This window comes from Xenopus tropicalis, chromosome 1 (assembly GCF_000004195.4).
Source record: "Xenopus tropicalis strain Nigerian chromosome 1, UCB_Xtro_10.0, whole genome shotgun sequence".
Taxonomy (NCBI): Eukaryota; Metazoa; Chordata; class Amphibia; order Anura; family Pipidae; genus Xenopus; species Xenopus tropicalis.
In genome coordinates, this window is record NC_030677.2 from 199,521,034 (window position 1) to 199,543,858 (window position 22,825).

The 22,825-nt window shown below is 40.2% G+C and overlaps 1 protein-coding gene across 1 annotated transcript; it reads left to right on the forward strand.

Annotated features, from left to right (window-relative positions):
* The first annotated feature begins 8,841 nt into the window (after nt 1-8,841).
* On the forward strand, nt 8,842-22,610 carry amacr (alpha-methylacyl-CoA racemase). Its single transcript, NM_001007885.2, has 6 exons — nt 8,842-8,906; nt 12,418-12,666; nt 13,710-13,853; nt 14,497-14,657; nt 17,278-17,464; nt 21,956-22,610. The coding sequence occupies exons 2-6, from the start codon at nt 12,420-12,422 to the stop codon at nt 22,363-22,365; spliced, it is 1,149 nt and encodes a 382-aa protein (NP_001007886.1). The 5' UTR covers nt 8,842-8,906; nt 12,418-12,419; the 3' UTR covers nt 22,366-22,610.
* Nucleotides 22,611-22,825: the final 215 nt, after the last annotated feature.

Genomic DNA, 22,825 nt, shown 5'->3' on the forward strand with positions numbered 1-22,825 from the left:
CAGTGCTATTAGTTTTGATCCCTCGAGGCCAATACCGCCCTGTATATTCTAGAAGGGGCCTCATAAGTGCTTTGTAAAGAGAAAGAATTCTCCTCTCCTTGGTGCTGACTAGCAAAGTTTGCCACAGCCAAAATTAGTATCTATAAGTCTGTTAGTAGTAGAAGCTAGAGATTGGGACGCAGGGCAACACATATTTACAGTAAAAAGGGCAATTTATTAGGCAGTAGTGATATTGACTTTGCAGTCTGATTCTGCATTGTCCTGCCTGCCAATCTCTATCTTCTACTAAACGGGATTAAGTTGCATGCATGAAGTAGCATGATGGGAGTAAACTAAAGACTATCTGGTCTATTAGGCACTGGCAAGTTGTATCTACACTATTATCTACAATTCACTTGGCCCTTCTCCATCAAGGATTTACTTAACTTAAGGTGGCCATACACGAGGCGATTTCGCTCGTTGTGCGATGAACGATTATATCGACAAACGATCGTATGGCGATCGAGTTCCCATACGATATGCCATCCACGGGCAACGATAATTCGGGAAAGATTTTGTCGCATCATTATCGTAAGATACCTATGATCGTTCATCTACGTACGATCGATGTCGTTGCTGGCAATCGTGACATGCGCAGAGAACAATCGTTGAAAGACAAATGTCTGACACTCACACCAACTGGCAGATTTTATCGTTAAACGACAAAAATTTTTAAACCTGGCCGATCGATTTTGGGGACGATAATGTCGGCTCGTTTAGTGGGCCGACGATCGTTCGTACACCACCAACTATACGATAACTTAACGATAGCATCGGATCGTTCGGGAATCGGTCGTTTGTAATAAAAAATCGGTCCGTGTATGGCCACCTTTACTCCGATCAAGAGTTTAAGTGGCTGCATATTGTTAAATCCCAGGTGCACCTCAGATTTATCCACACTGTATCTCAAGCCAAGAGAGCAGATACCTATACATAATAATGAGGCAATGCTTTTCTCAACTACCTAACTTTTAAAATTGTTTCAACAAACACATACTTTTCAGCCTGCTCCTAAGGAACAGTTGTGGTTTTACTCTTGTACACAAAAAACACAAAAGAACAGGTTCCCTGATGGCACCAAACCTCAGTTTTGTAAAGACATATGGTTCTTTTATACAGCATTATTGCCCTGATGACAAGAAAGATGAAAATGCTATTTTCAAACCGTAAGCAACATGTACGCATTGTCTCTCCAAAATCTTAGCGGCTTGTAAGGAAGATGAAAGGCCCTTATTGCCATTCATTTTTCAATCCCAAATGGCCAGCGAGGAAACATTTTGATTGAACTGGTAACAACTTAATCCTTTCCCTTTTCTTATTCTCTTGAAATGTCAAAGTGATTGAATCAGCGGCACCTACACCGGCAATATTTCACTGAAGACACAAGGGAATGAATTTCATTTTTGTTACGTTCAAAATTTGCACAGCTACTTTTAAAGCCAGAGAGAATTCTGTTGTATTTTCTTCTTTTTCAAGCTCTTTGAAAAAAACCTTTGAGGAAGTATGATCAAATCTCATGGCGGATACAGGGTTCATTGCACAATTGTATGGATGACAGTAGTAACTGTTATTCCAAGTTATAGAGAATAGTGATGAGATAACGATTTTATCTTTTTCATAATCACATATATGTATTTGAATAAGAATATATACTCAGCATACAGCTGAATAGTAAATACAGTGGCTTGCAAAAGTATTCGGCCCCCTTGAACTTTTCCACATTTTGTCACATTACAGCCACAAACATGAATCCATTTTATTGGAATTCCACGTGAAAGACCAATACAAAGTGGTGTACACGTGAGAAGTGGAAGGAAAATCATACATGATTCCAAACATTTTTTACAAATAAATAACTGCAAAGTGGGGTGTGCGTAATTATTCAGCCCCCTGAGTCAATACTTTGTAGAACCATCTTTTGCTGCAATTACAGCTGCCAGTCTTTTAGGGTATGTCTCTACCAGCTTTGCACATCTACAGACTGAAATCCTTGCCCATTCTTCTTTGCAAAACAGCTCCAGCTCAGTCAGATTAGATGGACAGCGTTTGTGAACAGCAGTTTTCAGATCTTGCCACAGATTCTCCATTGGATTTAGATCTGGACTGTGACTGGGCCATTCTAACACATGGATATGTTTTGTTTTAAACCACTCCATTGTTGCCCTGGCTTTATGTTTAGGGTCGTTGCTGGAAGGTGAACCTCCGCCTCAGTCTCAAGTCTTTTGCAGACTCCGAGAGGTTTTCTTCCAAGATTGCCCTGTATTTGGCTCCATCCATCTTCCCATCAACTCTGACCAGCTTCCCTGTCCCTGCTGAAGAGAAGCCCCCCCAGAGCATGATGCTGCCACCACCATATTTGACAGTGGGGATGGTGTGTTCAGAGTGATGTGCAGTGTTCGTTTTCCGCCACACATAGCGTTTTGCATTTTGGCCAAAAAGTTCCATTTTGGTCTCATCTGACCAGAGAACCTTCTTCCACATGTTTGCTGTGTCCCCCACATGGCTTGTGGCAAACTGCAAACGGGACTTCTTATGGTTTTCTGTTAACAATGGCTTTCTTCTTGCCACTCTTCCATAAAGGCCAACTTTGTGCAGTGCACGACTAATAGTTGTCCTATGGATAGATTCCCCCACCTGAGCTGTAGATCTCTGCAGCTCGTCCAGAGTCACCATGGGCCTCTTGGCTGCATTTCTGATCAGTGCTCTCCTTGTTCAGCCTGTGAGTTTAGGTGGGACTGCCTTGTCTTGGTAGGTTTACAGTTGTGCCATACTCCTTCCATTTCTGAATGATCGCTTGAACAGTGCTCCGTGGGATGTTCGAGGCTTTGGAAATCTTTTTGTAGCCTAAGCCTGCTTTAAATTTCTCAATAACTTTATCCCTGACCTGTCTGGTGTGTTCTTTGGACATCATGGTGTTGTTGCTCCCAATATTCTCTTAGACAACCTCTGAGGCCGTCACAGAGCAGCTGTATTTGTACTGACATTAGATTACACACAGGTGCACTCTATTTAGTCATTAGCACTCAGCAGGCAATGTCTATGGGCAACTGACTGCACTCAGACCAAAGGGGGCTGAATAATTACGCACACCCCACTTTGCAGTTATTTATTTGTAAAAAATGTTTGGAATCATGTATGATTTTCGTTCCACTTCTCACGTGTACACCACTTTGTATTGGTCTTTCACATGGAATTCCAATAAAATTGATTCATGTTTGTGGCTGTAATGTGACAAAATGTGGAAAAGTTCAAGGGGGCCGAATACTTTTGCAAGCCACTGTAAATGCTAACATAGATCTATGAGGTGGGGAGGGAGGGTGGTTTGATACTGCAAAGTATTTTATATACATTTATCATTAATTTTATAATAAATTAAGGGGAGTTTTATGAATTACTGAGATAAAAAGTGGTGTTTCAGTATAAAAAAGCCTAAAAAAACATTGGCCTAGAGTGATTCTAGAGTTGCTTGTCTCTTTTGCCTTCTGTGATAAAGCAACGCATGGACAACAGGACATGGGGTTAGCCAGCCCTAGCCAAATGCCATTTTTGAAAATGCCTAGTAGAACCAGCAGAACATAGGAATCAAAGACCCAGAACTGTCAATAGTATAAAGAAAAATGGGTGTCACTTGTCGGTGGTTTGTACAAATGCCCTGTAACAAACTATGGGGCATGTTTACTAAGAATGGAGATAAATATCACTGGTGATGTTGCCTGTAGCAACCAAGCAGAGTTTTGCTTTTGATTTCTAACTTGTAGGTGACCATTTAATTGCTTATTGATTGCTATAAGCAATATCACTGGTGATATTTATCTCCAATCTTAGTAAACACGCCCCTATGTCTGTATATTCCGCACCTGCCTAGTACTAGCAATCCTTATTTCTGTAAAAAAGAAACTAAACCAGTAACATTTCCAGCATTTTCCCCTATCTCTGTCCTTTAATTTTGACATCGATCTAGTGCTACCAGTCTCTGATTCCGTAAGGGAAATGAAAGCAGTGCCAACAGAATTAAGGTCCCCATACACGGGCCGACTATAGCTGCCGATATCGGTCCCTTGGACCGATTCGGCAGCTAATCGGCCCGTGTATGGGGAGAGCAGAGCGGCCTGGCCGACCGATTTCTGGCCTGAAATTGGCCAGATCTCGATCGGCCAGGTTAGAAAATCCGGTCGGATCGGGGACCGCATCGGCTCGTTGATGCGGTCCCCGATCCGACTGCCCCATTGCCGCCCACATAATCCGATCGTTTGGCCCCAGGGCCAAACGATCGGATTATTTTTTTTTTTACCTAAATGCTCCCCGATATCGCCCACCCGTAGGTGGGGATATCGGGGGAAGATCCGCTCGCTTGGCGACATCGCCAAGCGAGCGGATCTGCTCGTGTATGGCCACCTTTACTCTTCCAACCATTTCCCCTTGTTCTTATTCCCATATATTAGCCACTCAACTAGTGCTCGTTAATCCATATCTATTAGGCCTTATTTGCTAGGGGAAATTAAAGCAGAGTAGATAATTGTCCTTCCAGCACAATCCTTTGTCTCTACCCCTACGTAACAGGCTCCTATCTAGTGGTATGACCCCTAATCTTGAGGTAAAATGAACACTTAGAAGGCAATAATGCTTCAACAATAACCTTTAAACTACTTCTCCTTGGCCCTGTTCCTTTATATTAATTACATCTAGTTATATCTAGAGCTACACATGCCTATTTCTCTCGGACAATGAAATACGAGTAAGAAACCCTTCACACATGTTTTCATTGATTCTGTCCATATACATTAGCTCCATATTTAGTGGAATTAATTGATTTGCTATTTTCTCTTTCCCTATATATATAGAGGCACCTATCTATACATACTGACCTGTTTACTTCCATGGCAACTTCTACATTAGCAGCACATCCTCTTGAATCATCAACAAGTTGTGCTCTGTAACAATATGTTTTGGCAAATGTGAGTCCCAAATGAGTCAGTCTTCACTCTACCTGTGGTAATAAAACCATTGGGCAGCTAGGCTTGCCAAGCATTTTATTCATGGCATCATACAAGGTAGGATACTAACTGATGAAAGTACCATTACAACTTCATTTTGCTTTTTTTTCTTCCTAGGTCCTTAGTCCAGGCCAGGAGCATCTTTTTGAGACCCCTTTTACATAGGTAAAACTAGGGGGAAAGTAGGGGGGCACATCCTAGGATCCAGCAGGATCTTAGCCATGAGCATTCCTCAGCTATAATGTCATTATACAGTTAACCAACTAGTACTGGTTTTGTTCCTGAAAGACAATCCATTTGATACTTGGGTAAAACAGCATCAATTTCATTTTCCCAATGAATAAATAATACCTTTAAAGGAAAACTATACCCCCAAAACAATTTAGGTCTCTATAAAAATATATTGCATAAAAATTTACTGATATATATATTCCAGTTTGGTAAGTTTTTTAGGTCACTTTACATGATATAAACTATCTGTTAGTTAAGTATTCATTCTGGTGGTATAGTTTTCCTTTAATAAAAATACTTTCAGCTAATTTTAGTTTTCATTGAATAGTTCACCATCTAGCACTGATTTTTGTCCCTGAAGCTGAAGAGAACCCATGTAATACTAAAACATCATCCATTTCAAGGACTCATTTCCTCTTCCCATTGATAAAGCATAAATAATGCCTTTTATATTAATTTAAACCTGATACCTTGAATTTAAAAATAATTTAAGCTGTATGATACCTTTCTATTCAATGGAACAGTGAAGAACAAAGAATCCCCTAACTGTGAATGCATATGGATCCACACAAGGACTAAAACCTCCCCCCGTCTATCTCTCCCCTCCTCGAGGACTGTATTCCAAATGAAGATTGTATAAATTTACTGAATCTTTAATTTTTTGAACACTTGTCCAACGCACGCAACAAAGTAATCTCAGAAAAATAATTTTATAAAGCAGCAGATTAATCTCCCTTTAGATTTGCAGCTCAGAAGGGGGTGTTAAATTGAGCCCCACAGGCATGTGGACAACAGCGCTGCTTTCCTGCTTTTCCACACAACTTTCCTGAGGAGAACAGCAGTCCCTTAACAAGTTGCTTTATGTGAAGAGGCATCTGTACAGACTGTTATATAAAATTATATTTTTTTATCTAAATAACAATTTTACAGATATGTTTATGTGTGATGACCGGCCCCAGATACATTTTCAGATATGTTTATCTATGGTGGCCTCATGTGCATTAAATAGATTGATTGATTAGTTGATTGTGAGCACTCAAGTCTGTATGTTTGGCACTTTGAGAGCAGGAATTTTGATTGACCCAGAATATCAAGAAGCAGTAGCCTTAATCATGAAAGCAATGTTTAATATGAACATTCCCTGGATGGAATACTTGCTCATCACCCACTACCTAGCTGGGTCATGCCACTGACATTCCCTGGATGGAACACAGAATTCCTATTGTTTAAATGCCAATTTCTGACGATTCAGCTTTGAACGTTAGTGGAGGGTACGAGCAATCTTTTCCTGAGACCAATGGATCATAATTGCAACATGTATGGCCACCTTTAGAGCAAGTGTAAGGACAGGGCCTTTTATGGCCTATGCCTCCTGCCCCCTACATGCCTACCCCCACCAGCTCCTTTTGAATCTAGTGTGGCCTAACACAGGCCACTTCAGTCCGCAGGTTTCTGCCATCTGAAATGGAGCACAGAAGCCTGCAGCTATTCACACAATGCCTCATGCTGTGGCCAATTACAGCTTCTTTTTGCACTTTGCACACTGCGTGAGACATGGTGAATGCACCCTCTGGTCTTTTCAGAACACCATTAGGGAATGTTCTATGCCAGTCTAATGAGCCCAGCACTTCTCTCGATAAATTACACCACTGTCTGACTGACACAGGTTGCGAGGGACGTTCTCAATTACACAGCTCATTATGATAATGTCATCACTATATACAGTTGCCTACTCCGGGAGTCAACTTTGCAGCTAAACCTATTTTACTCTGCACCATTTGTGCCGTAATCTGGGCCCATTGTAATCCTTGACAGCTAAGATATTGATGCAATTTAATGTGATTTGCCTGCTGGCTCTCCTGTAAAGGTAACAATCATGTATAAACATGTCAGCTGACTATTGCCAATAGTCAAAGACTTATGCACATATTTATTAATGTAAAAAAGATTTTAGTGAAACCTTGAAGGCAGATGTGCTGTCAGTCACCCATCAAACTCATTGATAAAACACCCCTAATCTTCTTATAGTGGCCAGGGCTTAGTCTTGTATATAATATGTTTAGATGAGTGTTCATTTATTTACTACTTTAGCTTCACTGCCCCCTCAAAACAATCATCAGAGCTGACATCCACCACAATACATATAAGGGTGAAGACACACAGAGCTACTAGTAGCAGCTACTTCTCCATGGCTACTTGCCGTGACAAGTAGCTGCTACTAGTAGTTCTGTGTGTCTCAGATGGTGACCCTCAAGCTGAGATTAAAGGAGAAGGAAAGGTATAATCATAGGTGGTGTAAAGTCATTAGACATCCCCAGGCCTAGCAAAGCAGCGCACAAATTTTACTAGCGCTGAAGTTTTTTGCTAGTGAAATGTCTTATGCGCCTTTTAGTAAATCGGTGAATGCACTGTGAATTGTCACGTTGGCTAATTTTCAACAAAAAAAGACAATTTGTTCTTTAGTAAATGTGCCCCATAGTCAACGCATTCAAACCCAGGGGACCTGACGTGGGCCGCCAAACTGCTTTCCTTATACATGGAAGTGACGTCACGTACATGCGCAAAGCAGAAAGATCACTACTCAGGCATGTGCAAATGCTTTAGATCAGGGGTGGCCAAACCGTCGAAACACGGCCCACCACTCGATCCCCCGTGGACTTCTGGTGGACCGCGTTTAAGCCTTGAAATGCGGAAGTGTAGATTGTAAACTCTTTTGGGCAGGGCCCTCTTCACCTCTTGTATCGGTAACTGATTGCTTTATATGTTACTCTGTATGTCCAATGTATGTAACCCACTTATTGTACAGCGCTGCGGGATATGTTGGTGCTTTATAAATAAATGTTAATGTAATGTAATGTAAAGTGTGGCGCGAATGCGAAAGTGCGCTTTTATGGGGTATGCGTATGTACGTGTGGGCACCCCTGCTTTACATGCTGTCATTAATAACTGCTCTTGTGAAATTTTACATCAACTTTGGGGGGGGGGGGGGGGGGGGAGTCAAAATATTGTCAGAATACTACTGGGTTAAAGTAGAAAAAAACCTTGCGCTATAGTGTCTTGTGGGGTTCACACTGTGTAGTTTACAAAGGGAATATTATTTATTTATAGAAAGTTTTTTTGGCACACCTGCCATAGAACCAAATTAAAAACAGCTTTTATTTACCATTTTGGTGTTTCTCTAAATAAATAGAATACTACTGGCTGACTGGAAAACAGGGGAGAGAAGGAAAATCGAGTAAATCACAAAAAAAAGAGGGGGGGGTGTTTGACAACTCTGCACAGTATTCTATCGGAGTTTGTGCTTTAATGCATTACATGCAGGCAGCTCGCCTCACAGTAAAGCTGCTAGGCACAGAATACAAGTAAGAACATAACAATGACGACAAAACGCAACTCTCAAAGAAAGCTGCGCACCTCCACTACCCACACAGGCCCAAACACTGGGCCCGGGCACAGAGAGACAGGGGGCGGGGCAGAGACATGTGGGCGGTGCTTGGCTTGGTATCGCTCGGTGCTGTTTGTCCCTCACAGAGATGATCACTTCCTATAAGAGCATGAAAGGACACGCCCACCTCTCAGTTCAGCCCAGACAGTGAGTTGGGGGTACTGCTGGCAGCTCTAATAGATTTACATGAATAAGAGGTAACGCGACTGAATGCAGTTTTTTTTCTGATGCAATTTGCACTGTAACACTTACAGAAAGGGGTTTGTCACACAAGGATATGAGAAGGTTACAAAATGTATTATTTTAAACATGGAGGAATAGCTTGCCCTTGTGTGCTGTAATGTAAGGTGCAGAGAGGGGGGGGCAGAGAGGGGGGGACTGGGTGCGCGGGACTGGGTGCGCATTAGCAGCCATATGTGACGTGCAGGTGTGTAATAGGGCTGCTCTGTACTTTCTGCTGATATTGTTGTTATTGTTACAAAACTTCATATAGGGGGTTCAGCCACTTTGGTGGCTGCTTCCATAAGACCCTCTTCCTGCAGACCTGGTTGTGTGTGTGGGGGGGGGGTGCATATATGGTTTACATAACAACCCCCCACCAGTTGCCATTGTGCAAAAATGGGGAATCGTGGATCATATTTGCTCTTTTGGCATACAGGTATGGGTCCTATTATCCAGAATGCTTGGGAGCTGGGGTTTTCCAGATAAGGGATCTTTCCGTAATTTGGATCTCCATACCAAGTCTACTAGAAGATGATTTAAACATTAAATAAACCCAATAGGGCTGTTCTGCCCCCAATAAGGGGTAATTATATCTTAGTTGGGATCAAGTACAGGTACTGTTTTATTATTACAGAGAAAAGGGAATCATTTAACCATGAAATAAACCCAATAGGACTGTTCTGCCCCCAATAAGGGGTAATTATATCTTAGTTGGGATCAAGTACAGGTACTGTTTTATTATTACAGAGAAAAGGGAATCATTTAACCATGAAATAAACCCAATAGGACTGTTCTGCCCCCAATAAGGGGTAATTATATCTTAGTTGGGATCAAGTACAGGTACTGTTTTATTATTACAGAGAAAAGGGAATCATTTAACCATTAAATAAACCCAATAGGGCTGTTCTGCCCCAATAAGGGGTAATTATATCTTAGTTGGGATCAAGTACAGGTACTGTTTTATTATTACAGAGAAAAGGGAATCATACACTGCTTGCATGGTGCTTGTATGGTGTCCGTCCCCCCAATCCACGGGTCAATCGTTATTTAGAATATTTTATAGGTATTAGCCCAAGTATGGCCTTAGGGCAATGAGACAAGGTAATTGTAAAGGTGGCCATACACAGGACGATTCTAGCTGCCGATATGGGTCCCTTAGACCGATTCGGCAGCTTATCGGCCTGTGTAGGGGCACTAACAACTAATCGCCCAGATATCGATCGGGCAGGTCTACAAATTTAGTCGGATCGGGGACCAAATCAGCTTGTTGATGCGGTCCCTGAACTGACTGTGTCTATACCCATCCTTCTAATTCGATTGTTTGGCCCCAGGGCCAAACAACCAAATTAGCCTGATATCTCCCACCCATAGGTGGGGATATTGGGAGAAGACCTCACCAAGCGAGGCTACCTTAAGCGTTTTGCTATCAGTAAGCTGTCTTGCTTGCAAGTGCGCTGACCCATTCACTTCAAACATTTTGCCTCCTGTTTGACCGGCTGGAAATCACAAGGTTCTGAAGAATGTATGGGTATACTTTGGTGTTGGTGTTGTGGGTATTTTTTTTTTTTTAATGCAAGTACAAAGTTTGCATTAAATAAATAAAAATCCTTTCATTTTTCCATTAGCATCTTAGGTTTCTGTGATCTTTTATTCAGTACGTATAGAATTGAATTTTCGTATTAATTCCTTTTAAGGCTCTTTGCTTATATTTCAATATTTATGGGCACGTACAGAACCTAAGGCATATTAATCATTGATAAAATTGCCTTGAAAATCCCTCTCTGCTGTTCAAAGTTCCACATCTGCTGCAATAAAGTGGCAACTAATTCCTAACCTGATTTTCTCCAGCCCTGTATACTTTTCAAATAATGAATTCATTCATCGCTGACCTATAAAAAAAACAGACAAGCAAATAGAATGCAGCTTTTTGATTTAAGCATTTCTGTTTAGCAGTGTGTTGTAGAGAAAAAAAAGTAACTAGATAGTGAGTTCTGGAGAAATGCCTATACAAAGCAAGACATTTTGGTTTGGAAGGCGGAGTTCCCCTTTAATCCTCATTAGAGGCAAAACAATATTGGGTTTTATTTATTTGGGTCTTATACCTGTAATATAAGGATTAAGTTAAAAGGTATATTGTTATAAAGATGTTGGGTTTTAGTGCTTTTCCAGTGGATTTTTACAAAGGTGTCTGCACTTTGAGAGATGCACCACAGAGTTTTTTGGAATTAAAACTGAATTACAATTAAATTAGCCTGGAAACCACTTATTTAATTTACTCAGATGAAAACCTCATCAGACGTGGTTTATTGCGTGATACCATGCATGGCGCTTGAATCTCACTGCCAGTGCTGGGTTTTGGTTTTTCTTCTGCACTTTCGATGCCAAGTCTGCTGAACGTGTTCCACTTTTTAACAAGCATTTAATAAAAATTAATATAGGTACACTTCTCAAGGGATTTTCTTGAGTTTTTTTTTAATTTCCTTATTGAAATAAATACAGGCATGGGACCCATTATCCAGAATGCTCGGGGCCTGGTGTCAGGGAATCATTTAAACATGAAAAAACCCCAATAGGGCTGTTCTGCCCCAATAAGGGGTAATTATATCTTAGTTAGGATCAAGTACAGGTACTGTTTTATTATTACAGAGAAAAGGGAATCATTTAAACATGAAATAAACCCAATAGGGCTGTTCTGCCCCAATAAGGGGTAATTATATCTTAGTTGGGATCAAGTACAGGTACTGTTTTATTATTACAGAGAAAAGGGAATCATTTAACCATTAAATAAACCCAATAGGGCTGTTCTGCCCCCAATAAGGGCTAATTATATCTTAGTTGGGATCAAGTACAGGTACTGTTTTATTATTACAGAGAAAAGGGAATCATTTAACCATGAAATAAACCCAATAGGGCTGTTCTGCCCCCAATAAGGGGTAATTATATCTTAGTTGGGATCAAGTACAAGATACTGTTTTATTAGAGAGAAAAAGGGAACCATTTTTAAAATGTAAATTATTTTATTAAAATGGAGTCTATGGGAGAAGGCCTTTCCATAATTTGGAACATTCTGGATAATGGGTTTCTGGATAAGGGGTCCGATACCTGTACTGTATTATTCTTTCAGCCTCAACCTACTACATTGCTGCTGACCTCCTGCCAGCCCCTAGCTTAAGGTGGCCATAAACGTTGTAATCCACGTTTGGCTAGGTCACCAAAAAAGTGAATCTTCTCCCAATATGCTCACCTAAGGTGGGCGATAGGTTAATTCGATCGTTTGGCTCTAGGGCCAAAGATCAAACAAAAATGGTGGGCACATGACCATTAAATAAAGGTTTTACTATTTTGGGGAGATTATGGATTTAAAGGTTTATGCACTTTATAGATCAGTTATGACACATCTAGTGCCACTTTAAAGCTCAGTTACAGGAATGACCTAAGACTACTTTTTCAGGTTTCTATTTCATTTACTACTTTTTATCTTTGTAGGAATGGCTTTAGCTGGGGTTCGTGTTCTGGAACTGGCAGGTCTTGCTCCTGCGCCATTTTGCGGAATGATTCTAGCAGATTTTGGTGCCAAAGTGATCCGAGTGGATAAAAGTAGTAGCAATGTAATAATGGACACCATGGCACGAGGAAAAAAATCTATAGTTGTGAACCTCAAGAACCGGGAAGGGATCAGTGTATTGAAGAAATTATGCAAAAAGTCTGATGTCTTGATTGAGCCTTTCCGTCATGGTAAGCAGTACGCCAATAATGAATCAGCCAGCGATAGAATCTATTAACAGTGGCCTGCGTGGTCCAGTCATTGTAGTCATTCAGCTTTTAGCTCTTACAAGTCTATTACGATGTATGCAAATATGGACTAATGAAGGAGCAAATGTTATTCAGATACTTAATTGTTCTGGGAAAAAATTAATGCTATTTAGCTTTGGAAAAATTACACTGTATAGCTTAATGGGTTCTGACACCTGCAAACGTGACGTCGCTAAATAAGGACCTAGGGTGCTCGAGTTTTTATTGGAGTATCAAGCAATTAAGTAGACAGGCATTATTGCTAAAATAAATGATTTTCCTACAACAATAAAGTTTATAGCAAGTCTTTATCCATATTACTTTTTCAGGAGAATTATTACATACAAACTTATGAAGTTGTAAACCAACCAGAAAACAGCTGTGAGCCATAAAATGAACCAGACTTGGCACATACAACCAGATTTAATTAGTGTGCACATGTAGATCATCAAAAATTTCCGTTTGAGACCAGTTCTATTTTAGAAACTGCTTTACTTTAAGCTTCAATGTACTTAAGTTAGCTCAAGGAGTTGTTGAGGTAGCTATGGACACCAGGTTCTGGAATTCTCAGTAGCTATCAGGGTGGAGGAGATACCATCAGGGTGGAGGACAGCCATCTTTAAGAAGTTCCTGTGATGCTAACCAGGTATCACAAGACCCTGCATTAAAACTCCACAAGTTGTCCTGCAGGGTTTCAGACAACCAATTGGAGGTTGATAGAGCCCTATTTGTTGGTGCAAAACACTGGGGAATTGGTATCCTCTGCTAAAAACACCAGTTATCTTTAGGGTTTCCTGTGCCAGTAAGAAGGCATCATAAGAAGGTGTTTAATGGTAGGGCCCATCTAATAACGCTGCAAAATATTAAAAAAGAAACTGATTGATATGTTAGATGGTGCAAAATAAGGTTTTGTGTATTGCATGGTGTTGGTGGTTCATTTAACATAAAAATATGTCTTTGCTGATGCCTTGGGTTTTGTGTAACAGGTGTCATGGAGAGCCTTGGGCTCGGACCCGATATTATGCTTAAAGAAAACCCACAGCTTATTTACGCAAGACTCACTGGATTTGGCCAGAGTGGAAAATATGCAAAATCAGCTGGTCATGACATCAATTATGTCTCAATGTCAGGTATAATGGAAATGGTTATTAATTGAGGATCATCTCATGTTTGTTAAGGCGCTTGCATGTGTCAGGGTAAAACAGTTCTGCATGTGGATGGGGCTAGAAGTAGAATTAGACCTTCCACAGGGCTGGACCAACATGTTACCTGAGCCAACTCAATGTCTTGGAGCTATGTAAATAAGAACAACAATAATAGGTAAGCAGGGCCTGTAGCAGTAAAGGTGTTTTAACTATAGCCATTGGAACATAATGATAAATATAATTAAATTTTACCTTCTAGTGATTTAATTTGGATAATTAAGTGCCACACTTTTTTGTAGCTCAAAAACAAGATCCCACAATAGACTTGACGGTTATAGTAGTTGTTGTGCAGTATAGTTGCTGCAAGATGTAGTTCGAAGGGCCTAGTGCTATAGAGCCAAGCTTCCTGTCCCTTAAAGAAGGGCCGGCCTTCTTATTGACTACAATGGCAGTCCCCCAGCTAAAAGAAGCACCTTGTCAGTAGAGTTACTTCTTCTTCCGTGAACAACTCCATGACAGAATTGTTGGTCCCTGTAGCTGTCTCGAGGAAGTGATCTAAAAAGATAACAATTAAGTGCCATTGCTTCTCTATAAACACATTTTGTTCTTGCATTTCTGCTGTTTTTAGGTTTGCTGTCAAAACTGGGAGTCAAAAATGACAGTCCAACCCCACCTCTTAACCTTCTGGCAGACTTCGCTGGTGGTGGTCTGATATGTGCATTGGGAATTGTTATGTCGCTGTATGAGCGCACTATGTCAGGCAAAGGCCAAGTCATTGATTGTAGTATGGTAAGTCATATTCTGTTGTTGGTGTTTAATATAGCATTATAATTAGTATAATGTTGCTGTGGATGCAATAGGTTTTTATTACATTAAGATGTTACATTTTTAGTTCTGATTGTGATAAATTTTTATAATACAGGTATAGGACCCGTTATCCAGAATGGTCAGGACCAAGGGTATTCCGGATAAGGGGTCTTTCCGTAATTTGGATCTCCATACCTAAAGTCTACTAAAAAATCAATAAAACATTAATTAACCCCAATAGGATTGTTTTGCATCTAATAAGGATTATTTATATCTTAGTTGGGAACAATTACAAGGTACTGTTTTATTACTACAGAGAAAAAGGAAATCAGTTTTAAAATTCTGAATTATTTGGTTAAAATGGAGTCTATGGAAGACAGGCTTTCCGTAATTCGGAGCTTTCTGGATAACGGGTTTCCGGATAAGGGGTCCGATACCTGTACTTTTTATAGCCAGGCACTTTTAGCTCACCTTAGTACTCTTCTCCCTATAGCACCAAACACAATAGGCCTTTTCCTTAGCTGTCATGTTGGAGGCTATTATCCCCCCACTGCTACTATAGGCACAGTCTCTCACTACTATAACTGCTATCCCACAGCCCCAGTCCCTTCCCAGAGGCTATTATCCCCCCACTGCTACTATAGGCACAATCTCTCCCTACTATACCTGCTATCCCACAGCCCCAGTCCCTTCCCAGAGGCTATTATCCCACTGCTACTATAGGCACAGTCTCTCACTACTATAACTGCTATCCCACAGCCCCAGTCCCTTCCCAGAGGCTATTATCCCACTGCTACTATAGGCACCATCTCTCCCTACTATACCTGCTATCCCACAGCCCCAGTCCCTTCCCAGAGGCTATTATCCCCCCACTGCTACTATAGGCACCATCTCTCCCTACTATACCTGCTATCCCATAGTCCCTTTCCAGACTGATTATAAACTAGGTCTAATACACACTGGTTTCTCTGCTGCCAGAATAAATCTGAATTCATTAGTAATCATCGTGACTTTCATATAGATGTATATTCAGTATGTGGTAAATCTGTCCCTAATCTCGGATAATTGACAGGAGTCCAGATTATATGCTGTGAATCTACAGAAAACAAGGAGCTTCAGGAGGCATCTCTGAAAACAAAGATATTCACTTCTAAAGGGTTTTGGTGGATTTAGGCTGGTAGAGCTAAGCACATAAGATGTAATATTTCTATCCTAATTCTTTGTTTTCCTTCAACTGATTTTCTCACTTTAGGCAGACGGCTACAATATAAACACGAAAGTCACTATTTGAGGAAGGATCAGTTTGCCGAATGTGTGAGCTTATCTCGTACAGACTCTTTCATTGTAAATTGTCAGTTTTGATAGAAATCCTGTTATGGTAGCACGGGTCTGTTATAATGCTTAATATGTGGTAGAGAAGCTTAGTATCATTTTGTTCTGTATTCAGTTGAGAATGGAGCAATATGCGCTATACCTCATGTTAATGCTCATTGTGGTTATTCTTGGTGTATAATGTAATCTGCAGAACATGGCAGTGCATGAACATTACGCTTAAAATCTCTGTTTGCATTGCCAAGAATATAAGAGCACCAATAGTTAGGGGAAGTGCCAACAAAGAGACAACAATATATGTATTTTAAAGCCATTAACATGAGTGCCAAAAATAACTATAATTTAGCAGACTGTAGTAGGAAATGTCAGCAAACCTATTATAGAGAAAAGTAATGCCTTTGATGACCCCAGAGGTGCAACTTCCAGCAGCCCATTAAATTATATGGTTGCTAAGTACACTGTACCCGTCATGGGACAACATGATATATATTGATATTATAGTGTTTGTACTGTACAACCAAAAGCCTACAACAGACTTGAGGTGGTCATATACGGGCAGGTTATCTGCCTTTGTATCGGGTATTCTGACAGATGTCAATTGGGCAGGTTTGAAAAGTCTTGTTGGGGCCATAACCACGTCGGCTTGTAGCGGTCCTCGCCCTGACAGCCTGTATCCCTGTTGTTGTGACCCAGTCCGTTGGCTTTAGGGCCAAACAGTTGGATCAGCCTGATATCACCCACCTCAAGGTGGGCATTTCGGGGAAAGATCTGCTCATTTGGCGACCTCACTAAACCAATGGATCTTTCACTGTCTGGCCAGCTTTACAAATGATGCATCTTTCTCAGTTTGGCTCAAGTATCTTAGTCATGCTGCTCCAACACCTGAAGTATGAAAGTATTTATCTAATATAATCTAATATTATCTACCTCTGCAACAGCCCTCAATCACTGGTACGCTGAGCCAGCATATAGCATGGCAGGCTGGCAACACATTGAAAAATCACTTCTTGCATAGCTTCTTGCATTTTCAGAAGATTCTCTGCACATTTGTATTCACTATATTGTTGGTCTTGGCATTTATAAACTGAAACATGTATCTAATAATCCGTTGCTATGGGTCACTAGACAAAAAAGGTGCAGCTGTTATTCTGTTAGCCTAAAACAATATTACAGTATACTGATTAATAGTGGATCAGTTGATTGTATATATGTTTATATTTGTGTGTATGTATAACATTTACATTCAATTCATTTACAATATTTTCTTTAGGTGGAAGGCGCTGCATATGTTGGATCCTTTATTTGGAAGAGCCAGAAACTGGGCCTGTGGAGTAATTCTCCAGGTGAAAATTTGCTGGATGGGGGAGCTCCTTTCTATACCACATACATGACGGCAGATGGAAAATTTATGGCAGTGGGCCCTCTTGAAACCAAGTTCTATGCCGAATTGTTAAAAGGTAAATGACCAGATATATATTTGTGCTGCCACTAGATGTGAGACTTATAACAGCAATCTACATTTAACTCTAGGTCTCAAGAGGTTACAGATCTGTGCACCATTCCCCAACAGGGGACAATGTTAGAGGAATAAATTCACAAAGGCCAATATGATATATTGAAATAATTCTCTGATTCATACAAAGTCATATCTTGATTTGCTGGAAAGCAAATTGTACATTATTCTCTCTCTACCGAATGAAATAAAGATAATTGTTTAAACTGAAATTAACAAAAGGTCAGACTGGATGGAGAAATGGTATTTGCAAACCTCTGTTAGATAATTATTAAACACATGAGAAAGTCAGTGTCTAATTTTCCTCTTCTGGAAGTTTTCTAGAGAGCATTTGTCTTATTTTGCTAAAGGGAAGAGGGAAGGAAATGACTGGTAGAATACATTGAATTTAGTTTGGGAGGAGAGAGAGTGAGTGGTTGGTGGAATAGAAGGGAAGAGAGCAAGATGTCTTGATGAAGAGTTTGAAATCCATAAAATATGGAAAAGTTATACTTTGGTGACTTTTTAATGTACCCAGTATGAAGGGCAACTTTATGCATTACTCATGATCTGTATAATAGCTTGTTTTAGAACTTTGTCTTTAAGGCAAGAATGTCAGTGAACTTTATGAAGGCATAAAGCATAGTACATTAGGTAGCCCTAGCCCTTTCATCTCCCATGTGTCTATTAAAGGAGAAGGAAAGTCATTTTGGGATTTTACTGCCACATTAGTGTCACCTAGAACGCTATATTTATTCTGCAGAAAGCTTTACCATACCTGAGTAAAGAGTCCTAGAAGCTCCCTCCGTTTGTTTAAGATAGCAGCAACAGTCTCCCGTAGCTTCCCTGTTGCAGCTCTGGAAGCTGGTAGATCAGATCACACATTCTGACTCACACATTTGGCCCAGAGGATGCAGCGTTCTTGATTTTCAAAAATAATTTTGCATTTTTATTGGGGTACCACAGGACAGTTTTCAAGTACATCCTAAGTGAGCTTGGGCCCAGAGAAGGCAGCAGCGTGTCTGGATAATGTTTATAATATGGTTTCTTCTTTGCATGCAGTGATTTCCAATATCGAAATGCATCTATTTTTAATGCAGTGCCACCTAAGGGCCCTAAGATGACTGCCACCCAGTACTGACTTTCAGCCTTGTCCCTTGCCTACTTCTCTGGAGTCTCTGAATATTTTCATGATATTATATATTGTAGATGAAATTCAAATTGCAAATTTATATTGAGGAACATTATACTTAAATTATTGCAAAATGTTCCCACAGAGTGGTGTTCCCCTGCCAGTTTACTTCTAAGAGACCCAGACTCTCTGGGATCCACTCTTGACCTGTTGCCCATTGGTGAGATGTTCCATCAGGTGTCTTTTTATTTCCCTTAAGCATTACACAACTTTTCCAGTCTTATGTCACCCCTGTCTCAACTTTTTTTGAAGCATGTTGCTGGCAAAACAAATATATGGTTTTCAGAAAAATTAAAACTATTCTTGACAACTGAAGAGACATATATGAATGGACAAATATGACTGCAAGGGAGGCCTTCTTGGGTACCATTACCCTTTTGGCTTCAAGTAAAAAATCAGGATAGGTAACTGTTCTTTTGGTGTAGATTAAATTGATGCTGTTCCCTACTCCTGTGTCCCTGTAAGGCAGTGATCCCCAACCAGTAGCTCGTGAGCAACATGTTGCTCACCAACCCCTTGGATGTTGCTCCCAGTGGCGTCAAGGTAGGTGCTCATTTTTTGAATACTTGGCTTGGAGGCAAGTTTTGGATGCATAAAACCCAGTGTAAAGCCAAACAGAGCCTTCTGTAGGCTGCAAGTCCACATAGGGGCTACCAAATAGCCATTCATAGCCCTTATTTGGCACCTCCAGGTACCTTTTTCATGCTTGTGTTGCTCCCCAACACTTTTTACATTTGAATGTTGCTCACAGGTAAAAAAGGTTGGGGATCCCTGCTGTAAGTTTTATAGGAAGTTTTAGGAAACAATTTCATATGGCGCATTTAGTAATTTATTTTAGATCGATATGTATAAGCCAGTTGTTCACATTCACTTGGCCTTTGTATCACTCCCTGTAAGATGAGAATCTCTTGCAAGCAAAGCCTTCAATCCATCCTTATTAAGTTATATTCTGTACTATAGCAAATGTTTATTTTTTTTCTGCATTATGAAAAATGCTGCTTTATTAATAACATATAATGATTCTGCAGAAAAAGGGTTGATTCCAGTGGAAAGTGGTGACTGAAATTATTAAAGGTTTTTGGGAAGATAATTAGCAATGATAGCATCATAGTTTGCCTTTGGGCCCAGTGTTTTGTACTCCCTGGGAATGAGACTCAGGTAATTGTTTTACAGGTGAATTATTTTTTAAATCAGCATTCTGCTTTGTTTTGCTAGAATTCAGGATATTGAAATGTTTTGAGCATCTCTCAGTGCTGTCATTCTTTTCCACTGGGACCCAAGACTTCCAATCCATTCTTGTTTATGAAAGTGAATTTACAAATCATGCATGCTTTATTTTTTTCTTTAGCTCTTAAACATGACTTATTTTTATTCAAAGCTCACATAAATTCAGAGACTCCGCTTTTTCTCTGTGCTATTAGAACATTTAAAAAAATCCAAGTACCTTTAGGTAAGTGCTGTGAAATTAAATGAGGCATTATTCTAAATAAGCCACTCGCTGTGTATGAATTTGCTGCATTGGCACAGGGGGTTCAAGTCTTCAAGTGTTTTGTCTGCATATATATTTTATTATTTTTTTAAACAATCTTTCTTTATTAATTTTCAAAAAGAGGGTGGGGAAGGGTACAGAAAGGAAGGGGAGGTTCATGTATCATATAATCTTTCTCATTTCTTGCATCAGCTCTTTATTTATACATTTCACTTAAATCATTCACTAACAATAACCACCTAGCTAATGTGACTGATTAACATTTTATTTTATTTGCTTCTATCTGCATATATATTTAGTATCTAACCATTAGGTTACTGTCACACAAGGATATTCGATGCCAGCGGTAAATCAATGCTACAACGGGCAAAAAATACCCTGAAAATCACTTTTCCTTGCATTTTCCCACAGTTAAGCAGGATCACTGTGAGTAATCGGTTTTACATGCAGCGATCCAAAGGTTAAGCAAGGGAAAGGCATTGGGAGGTTTGTCACCCACGGCAGCACAGATTTACCCCGGATAACAAATCTTCTCTTTTGCCAGTATCCCGAACGTGCTAGGATAAAAACATACAACTACTTGTAATTAGAAATGAAGCTAAACTAAATGAGGGTAAGCTTCTCTAAATAAATGGGTTTTAGAGATCTTTTGAAGGCAGGAAGATTGGAAGAAAGTCAGATCATGGGAATCGGTTCCAGAGAAGGGGGGCAGCCCATCAAAGTCTTAAATTCAAGTGTGTGAGTAGGGAATGATAGAGGAGTTGAGGAGCGTAACAAGCGGGTTGGTTGGTATCTAGAGATAAGATCAGAGATGGGGCAGATTGTGTGCCTACTGCATTAGACTGATGCCCAATGTGGAGGTTTAGTCGTCCAACCGCTCTGAAATGGCTTTCCACTGGCAATAATAGAAGTCGCTGGTGGAAAGCACTTTAGTAATCCAAAATTGTGCAAAGTTTCCTCTTGCAGGCAATTTCGCACACCTCTGGAAAATTAATCAGCGTGAAGGGCTTTCCACCGGCGACTCCTGTTGTTGCTGGTGGAAAGCCATTTTGGAGGGGTTGGTCACCTGTGATAACAGATATCTATTGCGGGCAACTGGACCACTCCATGGGTTCTTACCCTTAAAGGAGAATGCAAGTCAAAATATAAAAAGCATACTGCCCAATAGTCCTCCTATTATTTAGTAAAAACGTCACACTTTTGGCTCACCTAATCAAATGTTTACTCAGTCACACTTACTTCACATTTTCTAGAACAGGCAGCCATCTCTAAAAAGGTATTCTCCCTTCCTTTCCCTCCTTGCTTCATACTGCACATGTGTTTCATTCCCTCCCACCCCCCCCTCTGCCAGATTCGCTTCTGATTGGCTGGTGGGCATGTGTAGCTCAGAACAGGAGACAGGATCAAGTTACACACATGCTCAGAGAATAGGAAGGCTGCCGCTGGCACCTACAGGAAGGGGAGAGAGATTTCAGTCACTGTAGGCTTCACACTGCTGTAGGCTGCCAGCACCATATCTCAGAGAAGCAAGCAGGGATCTGGGAATTTAGATATGCAGTAAGTACTTAAAAAGAATGCCTTTAGACTTACTTTTAATTTATATTAACCTTTCATTGTCCTTTAAAGCCTGGGTAGGGCACATTAATACAGCATATGGAAGCATGTAGAATGAAAAGTGATGGAATTTTTCTTATTCTACTCCTCATGTAAAGCCGTTAGCATCATAGTGTTGATTTCAATCCTTGTTATGACTGAGATTAATTTTTTTTAAACAGGACTTGAGCTTGATGCCTCTGAATTACCTCATCAGATGAGCTTCTCGGACTGGCCCGAAATGAAGAGAATCTTTGCCCAAAAGTTCCGAGAGAAAACACAGGCAGAATGGTGCCGAATATTTGATGGAACCGATGCTTGTGTTACTCCAGTCCTCAGCTTTAGTGACGTTGCCTTACACCAACACAATGAGGATCGTGGATCTTTTATATGCAACGATGAAGGGGAATTAAGCCCACGGCCTGCTCCTCTTCTCTCTAGAACACCTGCAGCTCCAAACACCAGCAGGGATCCTTTGGTCGGAGAACACACGCATGAGATACTCGCAGAATATGGCTTCAGCCAAAGGGAAATTTCTGATCTCCAAACCCGCGGAGCAGTTGCAACAAACAAAGCCAAAGCTCAGTTGTAAAGAACAGTATCAAGGTTAACAATGCAAGCTGAAATTGTGATATCAAAAATTACTGATTGCCGACAATCAGCATCTAATTCATTACTGGATTTTGTTCTATAATGTGTCCAAAGACATAAGAGAAGGCTGTGGTGTTTGGTATGCAAGATTTAAATATTCTGTGTTTTAATGGGATATTGTAACAATAATATTTAATTGCAAAATTAAGATGAACAAAGGAAAGAAAATAAAAGTGAATGAACAAAGGAATGTTTTTAAAATTAGGCACTTGTTTTTATATATTTATATATCTTATATATTATGCAGGATTATCAAAACATTATAATTAAGCACAAAAAAACACTCTCGGGACTTATTCAAAGCAAAAAATGGTGTTTTATTCAACATTTCGGCTCAAAACATAATCCGTCTGTCCTGAAGACATCTTAAGTTTTGAGCCGAAACGTTAAATAATATAAAT